At 34.5% G+C, this 13,274-nt stretch overlaps 1 protein-coding gene across 1 annotated transcript in view; it reads right to left on the bottom strand.

The window, feature by feature from the left end:
• Positions 1 to 13,274, bottom strand: part of LOC133848238 (J domain-containing protein DDB_G0295729) — a 36,230-nt gene that overhangs the window by 3,356 nt on the left and 19,600 nt on the right. The window contains 7 exon segments of the mRNA XM_062283721.1: positions 2,282 to 2,839; positions 2,918 to 3,190; positions 4,310 to 4,428; positions 4,503 to 4,754; positions 4,830 to 5,057; positions 8,543 to 8,637; positions 10,622 to 10,799. Coding sequence (XP_062139705.1) covers positions 2,282 to 2,839; positions 2,918 to 3,190; positions 4,310 to 4,428; positions 4,503 to 4,754; positions 4,830 to 5,057; positions 8,543 to 8,637; positions 10,622 to 10,799 — 1,703 coding nt within the window.

Here is a 13,274-nt window from a genome sequence, read left to right as displayed (position 1 = left end):
GACAGTTGCAACAGTTGCTGATAGTTAAGAGTGGTTGGATGGAATGTTCGGTGAATGAATGTTTAAGAAATTGTTTCAGTTTTTGAATGAATGTTTATGAAATGTTTAGCATTTGTTCTTGGAGATGTGGTCGTGATAGTCAGGCATAAAACTAAGAGGAGTAAGCGGACTAACTACAAGAAATGGGGACAAGACATCTATGAAATTTCCAAACTACAAATTAAATAATTAACCTAATATATATACCCTTTTTTTCTAAGCTTTCTTTAATTTTGGAGAAATTTAGTGAATTTCCTCACTTCCACTTTCCACAATTATTAAACTAATTTATGCTCTTTTCTTTCTATACTTTCTTTAATTTAGTTTTGTTTGCATTTTAACTTTTGATTTCCTTTCTTTTCTTTCTAATATTGTTTTTATACAGGCAGGATGAGGCATCTCCCACCCTTTAATTATATATATTCTTGGTCAGCCATGTCCGTCTGTCTGTCTGTCCGTCCGTCAGTATGAACACCGAAATCTCAGAGACTATAAGATATAGAGCTATAATTTTTTTTCGAGAACACTTGTAATGCTCGCACGCATTTAAAGATTGGTTTAAATTTTTGCCACGCCTACTTTCGTCCTCACGTATCGACAAAACTCGAATAATAAGTGTAATTTTGAAGCTATGAGTCGATTTTTTGCGTAGAAAATAGTAATAATATGGTATTTATGATTCCTGAAACTTTTGTTGTGATCGGATAAAAACTGTAAAAGTTTCTTAATAAATAATTTTGTATGACAAAAAAACACCTAATGAAATCGGGCTTTAGCTACTTTGGCTGAAAATTTGATATATTTGAACCTCTGTGGTTTATATATTTAGTTTCGGTATATTTTAGTATCTTTGCGCTATATTATTTGGTATTTGATTTGCTTCCATTCAAAATGGGTAGCGGGTATCTTATAGTCGAGCTCACTCGACTTTCTTGTTTTTTCTTTAGTTTAGTCCACTTTTAATTTGACTACATTTTAATATTGTCAATGTATTTTACTGTATTAGTATTAAAGTTAGTTTTTTAATGAGTTTTTAAAAATGATTTTAAACATTTTTTAAGTTCTTCTTCTGAAAGAGCTAAGCACATGATTCATCTTACATTTTTCGCAATGTAGATATTAAACTTGAATTGAATCATTGAATAACAATTGCCAAGTAATTCACTATTACCAATATTCTCTCTCTCTCTCTGACTAATATCGGATATAGTAATCCCATCTGCTTGAATTAGAATTTAAAATGCAGTATAACCAATCTATTTAAAGTCGCTATTTGATTATCAATGTTAAGCGCCAGCAGAGTTTGAACTTTTGTTTAATTCAAATTTCCTTACAATTAAGTTTTTTTCTAATACCTTCATTCTATGATTTCCATATGATATTTTTGAAAGAAATTCTTTTGATTTCAAATATATATTATACTAAAAGCATACCAAGAACTACTAAAATATACCGAATTGATCAAAATTTGTTGTGCAAAATTCTTTCCCAAAAGCAAATGTTCAATCTTTTATTGGCTTCTTAAACTGCAAACTATTTGCAACACTAACCAAGCTAAAAATAATAGCGGTAATAACTTGTTCATTTCTTCTCGCTTTCAAAAAGTTTCTCGTATTTTATTCAACTACTCGATTTAACAATTTATAGATTAGTGCATTAATTATGTTGTAGTTGTTTTTTTGTATGCTTTGTTACTGCTAGGAATGAAGTTTAATTTGCAAACACCAGAAAAAATGCTTTTCAAATGGAATTTTAGCAGCGCAATTTTCATAGCCTATCAAAAAATCTAAATGCTATATGGCTGAGCTTTAAGTACATAAAAATTGCTCAAGAGTTGAGTTCATAAAACAAATGCCTGACTACCCCGCTGGACTGTTGTTTTTTTGGGAGTCTCGTTACGTAAATGTTAGACTGTGATGTCCTTGTACGAAATTAGATATGTATAAATGTTATAATAGTAGTAGTAGTATAGTAGAGTATATATATATATTGAAATATATATAGTGCAGTCATGCAGGTGTGGGCGTGGCCTAGTGCAGAGGGCAGGTTGGACACACACAATAAGGAAATAATAAATGAAAATAAAAATGGAAAAAGTGAAATGAAAAATCCAAAAATGAATGTAATTCAAATAAAAACAAAACTTGACTTGCTGCTACTTAAAAATTAATCTTAATTGTGAAATGAAAAGCAAAAAAAAAAGAAAATTAAACGAAAAAGGATAAGAAATTAAACTTCATGCCTTGTGCCATGCACCAAATCATAGCCGGGCGGCGGCGACGGCGAACGTCGATGATTATTGAAGCCCAACGAAGCCGCCGCCGACGTCGTCGTTGTTGTTGAGTTCGAGTTAGTTCTATGCTGTGTTGTTGTGTTGTTGGTGCTGTTGTTGTTGTTGTAGTGGTTGTTGTGGTTGTGGTGGTGGTATATTGATGTGTTGTTGTTGCTTGACTGTTGTTGCTGTTGTTGTTGATGTTGCTGAGGAGATGATGCCAACCCTTGTCGCAATCCCGCGGTGCCATTGCGATACGCAGCACCGCCATTGATGCCACCGCCCGCTAAGCTGCCACCGCTGGGCAGTGTGCCCGTATTGTGACCCACGCCCACTCCAGTCCCATTGCCAGCCATCAGTGAACTGTTCCCCCCGCCCCCGATGCCGCCATGCGCCTGCTGGTGATGCAACAGCGTGCGATTGATTGTCCCGGTGCTCATCGGAGCCGTTGGCGAGATGCTCGCACTTGGCGCATTCGAGGCGGGAAACAGTGGCGCCGTCTCCGATTTGTCGCCATCCATCGAGGGCCTGTTGAAAAGTGAAAACAAATATATAAGTAAATATGCATATGGAAGTGTAACTAGCAAAATTCGCATCGATCTCTACCGCTTGCTGAGATATATCCAGGCATGTGAATCCGCATAGACGAGTATCGTGAGCAGAAAAGATGTCAATAATCCGGCCACCATCATCAGACTTAAGCCGAGCAATCCGCCGCCGCAGAGTCCGTGCAGCGCCTCCGCGTAGTGGCGATCGATGGCGCGTTTGTCCAGCGTGGTCGATAGCGAGGTCAAGTTCTGTTTCGTCTGCTCCAGATCGTTGTCCATCGAATGCAGTGTGCGTTGGATGTCGATGCGTGGATACGTGTCCTGGCTCATGCTGCAAGCAAAAAGTTTCGCATAAGTTGTGTTGTGTTGAAAGCAAAACAATTCTAGCAAATATATCATAGGTATTCTTAAAATATATCATATTAATATACCAAAAAACAGTAAAATATACAGAACTGGTATATCGATATACTAATTAATATAACATATACTAAAATATACCGAATTGGTATATCGATATACTACTACGCTCAAAATATGACAAAAAAAACTAAGAATTGTGGATTTGGTATATCGACATACTACAATATCCAAAATATACTACTACTATATACCAAATTGAATACGAAAGCAACCATTATTTGATATATAAAATACCAAAAATAGTAAAATATACCGAATTAGTATATCCATATACTGTCACATTCAAAATATACCTAAATATACCTATATAGACCATATACTAAAATGTATCGAATTGATATATCGATTTACTACTATATAAAATACTAAATGACTATCAAAGCAACTCAAACCCGACTTCAGCAGCCCTATTTTTTAACCAAATACTCAGTAATGAAAATATATAGTGAATTGCATATCCAACAAAAAAAAATGAATATAAAACTTTATGGATTTCTCAAAATGAGTAGAAGAGTTGTAGCATTGTTCTTTAGTTTTGCGAACATCTCTTTATAGGTATAAATCTAGTTAAAAGGCTTGCTTTGCTGCGTTTTCTACACAATATAAATTTTTTATTTTATTATCGAAATGTTAACTGCCTTACATTGATTCAAATTCATTTTATTTCATCTTTTGCATCTTTTTGAAGCGGTTATTATTTTTTAATCAAAATTTATTTGTTTTCCTTATTAAAACTGACAAATAAAATTTGGTTGTATAAATCTTGAATTCTTTTTTTGAGCTTACATTTTATGGAACTAATCAGTTTTATTTGTAAGAAACGAAATCCACTAAAATTGAAATAGTAACTTGAAACTACATAATTTTCCTTTACAAATTGCTGCCATCAAATGTTTTATTAAACCTGAAAGTCTAATTGGTTGCCCTTTAAATGTTCCACCTACAAATGCTTCAAGTGATTTGCTTATAAACCTCTCTACATATAAGGATACTTTGGATTTCCACAAGGATAGGATCCTACGCTTACCGTTGCATGAGTTCAACGCTTTCGCGAGCACGTTCCACGAGATCGCGCGACTCGTTGAGGCGCAGTATGAAGCGATTGCGCAGCGTGCCACAATTGAGGAAATAGACATACGGACTGCGCTGTAAGTGCCAAGAAAGAAAAGATTATTAAAAACAGATCGAAATGATATATCATACATTATAGAAAGACTTACCATTCCCACCTGTCGACACATGTACTCATGGGGTCGCATACAAAAGTCGCCGGCGGCAACGCTTGAGGCGAGATAAATGCCAGCCAAGAGCCAACAGATGATGATGCAAAACAGTCCCGAAACACTGAAGAAGATCAAAGTGCAACGCGAGCGACGTGCAACACCAATCACCAGCACAGTGCAAAGGAACAGCAACAGAGTGAGGAAAGCCAAAGTCGCTGGCCAACGTATCGATTCATAAAGTTCACCCAACTAAAGAAATAGAGAAGAGCAAGGTTATAGAAAGAGATATTTGATTTGTTTATACCATATGTATGTCTCACTCACATGCAGTATGCCCATCAATGAGGTCTCGTTCTCGCTGCCCTTGGTCTTCATAAAGTACAAGACCATGTTGTCCAGCGAGGTGACAGCTCGCGATGTATTGTCGCGAACCAGACGCGCTGTCTCGATGAGCAGCATGACAGCCGTTTGATTGTACTGCGGTTTCTCCACCTGAAGCACCACATTGTGTGAAGCCATTTTCGTTTCGAGATCATGCTTGATGGTTTCAGTCTGTAACGGGTTAATATTGTGGTTAATATCGTGTGTCAAGTTAACTCTGCTGACAAGTTGAAGGCTTCAACAGATCGGTTTAAGAGAAAGGTGTGATTTAAGGAAACATTTTGTAAATTTATGCACTACTTTGTATCCCGAATATCTAAAATATTATTTATTATATTCTTAGCATAACATTGCAAAATTGAGGAAATTTCATTTCAATTTGCTGCATGTAAATTGTGGTTAATATCGTGTGTCAACATCTGTCAAGTTGAAGGCTGCAACAGATTTTTTAACCCTTCATACTCTCAGATTTATGGAGATATATTGTAAATCTAAGTTTATACTATTTGTATTGTATACTATTTTGTTTCCCGAAAATCTCAATTGGTAGAGTCAAGTGCTTGATATTACAGTTAATAATGTTGGCCTTTAGAACAAAATGCAAGTTTATGGGTTATTTCTTTACTATTGGTTTCACTTGGTGTGGAAAAAATCCTTGTACCATATTTAAAACTTTTTTTGATTTCAATACTTAGCTATGAGAATAGTTAAAGTACAAAAAAAGAACTGCAGTATTTTTTGATAATGCTATCAGAGATAAAACTTATTCGGCATTAGATTTTCTAAGATGTTGAATACCATTTAAAAAATAACTTTGCTTATCGGAACTACAAATCAGACGATCTATGAAATACCCTTTGCTCTAACATCGATTATATGATCGTAATTCAGAATTTGAAATTTTTATTTATAGTTGGCGACTTCCATATTAATTTTTTCAATTTTTTTTTAACACAAAGATATCAATTTACGTACGAACAATAATATTGAACAAAACAAAAATTTGTATTTAGTATTTCTCTTTTTTTTACAGTGAGTTTTCATCGCATTTTGGTTTACATACAGCAAATTGAGTAAGTTCACTCCATAATTATATTCTTTCCTTAGTTTTGCTTTAGTTTTAAGCAGAGAATCTCATTCTTTAAATGTAAATGTTGTTCAAAGTATTCTAAAATGTATATTGATTAATAATGCAGAATGCAGTAAAAAAGTTTTGCTAAAATACTGAAACTTTCGCATTAATCAATAAGTATTTCTCCATATTCCTTAAATAAATAACAGCTGCTTCCATTGCCCATTGACCACAGAAATTTCGCAAAAACTATTAGAGACAGCGCGCTGTCGAAAGTTTGAGCAACAATATTCTTATGATTGGCACATTGTTTCAAGTTTGCTTTTGCAATTTTGGCCACGCCCTCTTCTCAAATAAACTTTAACTCAGTTTCCTATATGTTCACTTCACACATTGTGTCTATTATGTATTTTAAGTGTACTACTATATCCATATGTTAAACATAGCCTTTGGTATATTTTTAGTGTTTTTGCAGTATATTGCTTAGGTATATTTGCAGCTCTATGGTATATTTTAACAATTTTGCGGTATATTCATTTGGTATATTAGTAGGATATGGTTTTATCGAGTTCACTCGATTGTAGTTTTCTATATCTTTCGTTATACTTTAGTATTTTTGCGGTATATTCTTGGTATATTTTTAGAATATTAATTTATTAAAAAATGAATAGCGAGTACACTCGATTGTAGTTTTCTATATGCATTTGGTATATTTTTAAAATATTCTTGGTATATTCCTAGAATGGGATTTTTATTTTCTATAGATTTCCATATATTTTAGTACATGTGTGGTATATTTTTAGAATATGGTAGCAAGTACACTCGATTGTAGCTTTCTATTTTGATTTTTTTTTTATTAAGATACTAAAAATGCATGTTTAAGCATTGTAAGCCCACAGCGTCGTCTATCACGCTTTTCCTATCTCTATGCATTAAAGTCTACTACACATAACTATGCGCGTTAGTGTGTGTGTGTGTGTGGACGCGACTGCGATAAATAGAATCGAAACAGGATAAGACAGGACGTGAATTACAGCGGACAGGACATGGTGTTTCCTCTTAGGCAAAGATTTCAGCTTTCTGCTGCTACTATTCATAAACTTTCAGCGCACACACACACACTACACAACAAACAAACACACACATGCACACACACCATACAATACACACACACACACACATGTTATCATGTATGCACATAAAAGAAGCCGATAAGGCAAAAGGTTAAGAGAGCGCGCAAAGTGAGATAGAAACAGTCAGCAAGAGAGAGCAAGAGATAGAAGGAGACGAAGTGAGCTAGATAAAGGCGCAAAGTCAGCTGCAAGGGGAGCTCGGAATGGGCGGGGGGCGTGGCTGGGGTTTAGGTGCCGACAAGTTGATGCTGTGGCCCAAACAGATGGCTGGCATTGCTTGGCTCTTAAGTAAAACGCTATTAATTATCTAGGCACAGGACTAAGCACACAGCAAACATGTATGGGCAATACACACACACACACACACATACACATGCATATAGGCAACACACATACACACATAGACACAGAGCAGCACACATGAAAGACAGCGTGTAGAATGTAGTCTGCTTTTAGGCGCGCCCGCGACCCTTTTGCCTGTCAGCCTTCCAGCGCTTTACCTCTCGCTCTACCTCTCATCCTCCATCTCTTTCTAGCACGCTCTCCGACACACAAGTGCGGAAGCAAAAGCATAACGGTTGAAAAAAAAACTATATTTATATGTTTGTGCAACGTTTTTGGTCCTTTGTTCCAGGTTTTTTTTTTTTTTTTTGTGCTTTGCCTCGTTGCATGCCACACAGCCTTCTCTCTGTCTGTCTGTCGGTCTGTCTCGCTCACTTGGCGTCCCCTCCGTCTAGCTGCATGTCTGCGTGTGTCTGTCTGTGTATGCGAGCCGAGCCGAGCTCTTTGTGCGGGGTTTTCCCTTTTTGTCCCTCATTTCGTTTCTTTCCTTTTTTGCCCATTTTTGGTCATTAACTTTTGAACTGTTCTCTCTCTCTCTCTTTCTCTTTTTCTGTCGCTCTCTCTGTGTCTCTTGCTCACCTGCCGTGTGCAGGACTCAAGTAATGGACAACAAAAGCTAAAGCTAAAGCTAAAGTTAGAGTCGGAGTCGGAGTTGGAGGAGTTGCCGAGCTCTTGTTCCGTTATTCGTTGGCATATCTTTGTTATAATCACATACGACAACATCTTGTAAGCAAAGTCAACTTTAATCTATGCGAATTACATCAACCTTTGCTGGATATTCTCTGCTTCTACTCTCTACTCTCCTGCGTTTCGTTTCGTTTTGTTTGCTTTTCTTACAGCTTTCAGCTTTCACTTGGCAAAGGCAAATGGAACGAATAGTTAGTGTAAGTGCACTAGGCACAAAAAAACAGAATGAACTCGGTTAGTCTAATGGATTTACGTTCTAATTTTAGACACATTTCGTTCGCCTCCTATCTATGTCCATGACAGCCTCTCTGTTTGTCTAACAACTCTTTTTTTTTCCTAGAGTTTGACATCATTTTATTGTTGTTGCTGTTGTTTTTGTTGTTGTTGTCCTTTCGTTTAGATGTCGGCTTAATTTGTCTCACCTGTCGTTTAAGATTGAGCACAAGGCTCTCCACCTGCTTGCCAGAGCTGAAGGCCTGCAGCAAACCATTGTGGAAATCATCGTTGCCATATAAACCTGCAACAACAAGAAGAAAAGACACATAAATTATTTCATTTTCTTATTGAATATTCACACTTGTAAAAGGCGTTTAAAGCAGTACAACTTTAGTAGAGCGCTTAAAGTTATAATTCAAACTTAAAATAAAACGAATATTTTAAAAGTCGCTGATCTAGAACATTGTGAACAACAATACAAATTATAAACAGTAGAAAAAATTTAGAAATTCAGCCTTCCAGCATCAATGTTATCTATAGATAAGAACGCAGCTGCATTTCTATTCTTCAATATCTTTTGATTTTTTCCCTTTTTTAGTATAATTATTTTTGTATTGCTAACGCGACGTTTAGTATTATTTTTAGTATTAGAATTTAGTATTATATCTTATAGCATCAGTTCAGTATTTTGTAGTATTACAAGTTAAGTATTATATTAACTATATTGTTTTGGGTATTTGGTATTATATCCAGTTGGACAAATTTAGTATTATATTTAGTATATTGCTTAAAGTTTAGTATTATAATCAGCATTACAAATTTAGTAATATAATTAGTACTACATATTTAATACTATATTTAGTATAGAATATCTTGTTTTGAAGTTATCTAAATTCGGTTCTAAAAGGATTAAGGAATAGTTTACTAATCTGACAACATCTAAATGAAACCCTTTAAAGGAAGATTACTCCATTAATGATTATCTTAATCACTTTACAAATCGTTTATGCAACTAAACAGACTACAGCTAAAAGACTTTATCAGAAGTATTTTGAATTATGTAGTCACAGAGCGCGTTATAAAAGTTTATTCCAAAGATGAAGCGCAATCATATTTGTCAAATTTATATTCCATTAATATTTTAAATTAAATGTATAAAAGCTAAAAGCTTGCTATTAAATAGTTCTTTAGTTTGTTCATGATTAGATTCAATTAAATCTTCGATACCAATCAATGGCTTTTTCTAGTGCTAAAGTTTTCAATTTCAATCAATGAATATTGTATATTGTGCTTTTTTCTCTATTTATCTATTTTCTCCCCATTTTTACTACAAAAAATATATATATTAAAATAAAATAAGCAGGAAAACAATTAAAAAGGAATATTGATATCATAATGGAAATTATGAATTTTTTTAATTTTTTTTTTTTTTAATTTTAATCCTTTTCTTGTCTCTCACTCTCGCTCTCTGGCTCTTTATCTGTTCTCTCTTTTAGCAGGGAAAATAAATGTATAAAATAAAAGCCAATGAATATTGCTACTATAAATTCTATAGTTTGTAAGTAAGTGAACTTTTTTTTAAACTCAATTAATGAATATTCGCTATTGTTTTTCTCTCTCTTTCTCTTTCTCTTTCTATACGCGGTCTCTCTTTCGCTCAAGCAAAAGCGCGTAGCTCGCTCGCAATTTGACGTCAACATTTTTGAGTCAATTAAGAGCGCTAATTAAATTATTATTTTATTATTGTATGCGGAGGTTGTTGTTGTTGTTGGATTATAATGATGCCGCTCGCTGTTGTCGCATAGCTGTGGCTTGCCCCATTGACAATAACAACAGTTATTGCTCTCGTTGTTGTTGTTGTTGCTGTTGTTGAGCTCAACCCGAATTGACTTGGGGCGTTACCTTTGCCAGTTTGACACACTTTGCGCTCCGCATGGGCAAATTAAGTGCTTGTGCTTTTTGACTTTTGTCCGACACAAAATTCAGTTTCAGTTGTTTCGATCGCGATTGCAGTTGTCCGCCCATAAATCCAGATACTACGTGCCAAAGCCAAAGCCGAAGTAAAAAAAAAACCCCACACGTAATGGGCCCGAAATGCAACGACGTTTTGGCTAATTGCCAAGTCAAACACGCGACGTTGGCGGCGACGTGCTTTTGCCATTTCTTTCCTTTCTGCTTGTTTTTCTCTTCTCTGTTCTCTGTGCTGGGCGTGACCATTGGTCAGCAGCAGCAGAGGCACTCGACAGGAGCAAGTTCATTGACATTCGAGCGGAAGTTGCACTTACCTAGTCCAATGGCGGCGCAGGTCATCAGCGTGATGATGACCAAAGAACAGCTCTGGCAACGCTGAGCACTCGGTTTGCGTTGTTTGCGATCGCAGCATCGCGTCAGCAGATAAAGCAGCAGGCCGAGTAGCGAGAGGATCAGTAGGCCAGCTGGTATCGAGGCCAGTATGCCAAGGCTCTGAAAAGATAGAAAATGTTAAGATATTAATATGATAAACATGAAATACAGAAAGAAATCAGTAAACCATTTAATCAGAGTGAGAAATTATGATGTATTATAATAAATCAGTTAAAATTTTCGTGATCAAATCATTACAACTAACCGAGAAGTCAGAGGAAAAGAAGTTTGCGATAAATATTTATCAGTAGAAAAGTTATCAAGAATTTACAAGATTCCATCGTATATTAAGAGATAGCTTATGACTATGATTTTGTGAGTGATGAAAGTTTGTATCGTGAACATATACTCAATTTTTCTCGCCACTGTATGTTTATCGATCATTAAGTTTTACATATTATTCAACACATTTTTAGAAAAGTATCGATCAATTCTTAACAATCAAAAGTGATATCGATATTATTCGAGAAAAGAACAATTATTAACAATTCAAATTTCTGACAAAAGATCGATTTATCGATTTTTTATTGATACAATACCATAAAGATATATCGATAATCAATTCTTAATAATCAAATGAGATATTCATATTACGCAACTGCATAAAAATTCTTTCAACAATTCCTACAAATTTCTGAACTTTTAAAAATGCATCGTTTTATTTATACAGACTATACAATAAGAATATATCGATCAAGAAATTGTTCAATAAATCTGTAGAAAATCTGTTTGTGATAATTGGCAAAATCATGTCTAAATACAGAAATGTTATAAATAATTGCTTAAAATCAAGCAAGACATTCATAACAAGCGACATCGAAAAGTAGCAAATATAATTACGATATATCGTATAGTAATCCATAAATTAATACAAAACTTTTGAATAATCAATAAGGCAGTAGAATAGCTTGTGAAAATGAATAAAAATCAATGGACAGGAATCAATAACACTATGAAAACGTTTCACAAAGTAATGAAAATTTATCGAGAAGCTTTATATATATTAATATTTATAAATAAATTAGTTAACAAATAAGCCAAAATTCATACAAATCAAGTGAACAATTACATATATTATGATATAACATTGTTTTAAGTATTAAACTATAGAACTCAATATATTCTTACTAATGCGATCGATAGCAGTAAAACAAATGTTATCGACATCGAAAAACATTAGCATAAATATTTATAGATATATGCATAAAAAAGTGGTGACCAATTTAATATTCCGAGACACTTGCATTCACAAACGTAAATTAAATTCAATTGCAAATGGACAGCAATCAATCTTTGTTTATTAATGCGATCGATAGCAGTGAAGCAATGAAGAAAAAAATTCGACAATCGGTTGTCAATCAATAACTGAATAAATAATTGATCATGAATACAGATTAGTATATTAATAATTTAATAAATTTAGCATTTTTGACAATTCAATTTTATTGATAACTTTTCAATATTAAAATAAATTGCAATGTATCAAGCGATAGTTGAATTTCATTTCATTTCTTCATGCAGTCTGCTGCATATTTCAATCAAATGACAAGTTTCTTCTCAGAATGAAATGTTCATTCGAAATCAACGGATGAAGGATAAACCAGGAACTTAATATGGGGACGGTTCACAAGGAGAAACAGGAGATTGACGAACTGTGTGGAAGAGTGGGCGGGGAGAGCGAGGAGGCGTGTGGGGGTGTTACAAAATTTGTTTCAGGGTATTGAGTGAACTTTTAATTGAATAACTTGCAGCTCGTTTTCTGCTGTTTGAGTTGCTGTTGAGTTCGTTGTTGTCGTTATTGTCCTTGTTGTTGCCTTGTTGTCGTTATTCTTGCTGTTGTTGTTGCTGTTGTTGTTGCTGTTAGTTGGCTGCCCTGCCAAAAATATACAACAACAACAACAGCAACAAGAAAAAAGGACGAGAAACCGAAAACGAAGCAAAAATGTGTAAAAATACGTCTGCAAAGTTAATTTTTTGTCGCCGTGCCCCTCGGTTTGGGGGCGAAAAATTTAATTGAATTGGCAACACTACGCCTCGACACAACAACAACAACAACGACGACGACGACGACAACAACAGCAGCAAGTTGGAGTTGGTAAAGTTTTGGCCAGAGTTGCCAGGGTAACAGCGACGCTTTTAAAAAAGAAACGAACAGAAAATAAAAGAAAAGAGAGCAAAGTAAAATATCAACATGAAAATACCGTTGACTTAACGGAAATTTCATTTGCACTCATTAAAAAATAAGTGCGACAGCCAAGTTGTGCTACTAGCTGGACTAATGTATACCCTGTAAAACAATTATGTAAAGTCGGCATTAATTTTTTTGTATTTTCATGATATGATTAGTGTCTAAGCAAAATGTAATTTTCTTTTTAATTTTTCATTTGAAGGAAGTTAGAAATAAAATAGAAAAAACTGAATTGGATTTGTCTATTTTTACTTTATTAATTTAATGAAATAAACTTAGATTAAAATGCCAAAATTTATAAAAAAAATTAAAGCATAAATTTCATAAATAATTTTTATTTAAAATTT

This window comes from Drosophila sulfurigaster, chromosome X (assembly GCF_023558435.1).
Source record: "Drosophila sulfurigaster albostrigata strain 15112-1811.04 chromosome X, ASM2355843v2, whole genome shotgun sequence".
Lineage (NCBI taxonomy): Eukaryota > Metazoa > Arthropoda > Insecta > Diptera > Drosophilidae > Drosophila > Drosophila sulfurigaster.
This window is presented reverse-complemented; position numbering and strand designations above follow the sequence as displayed.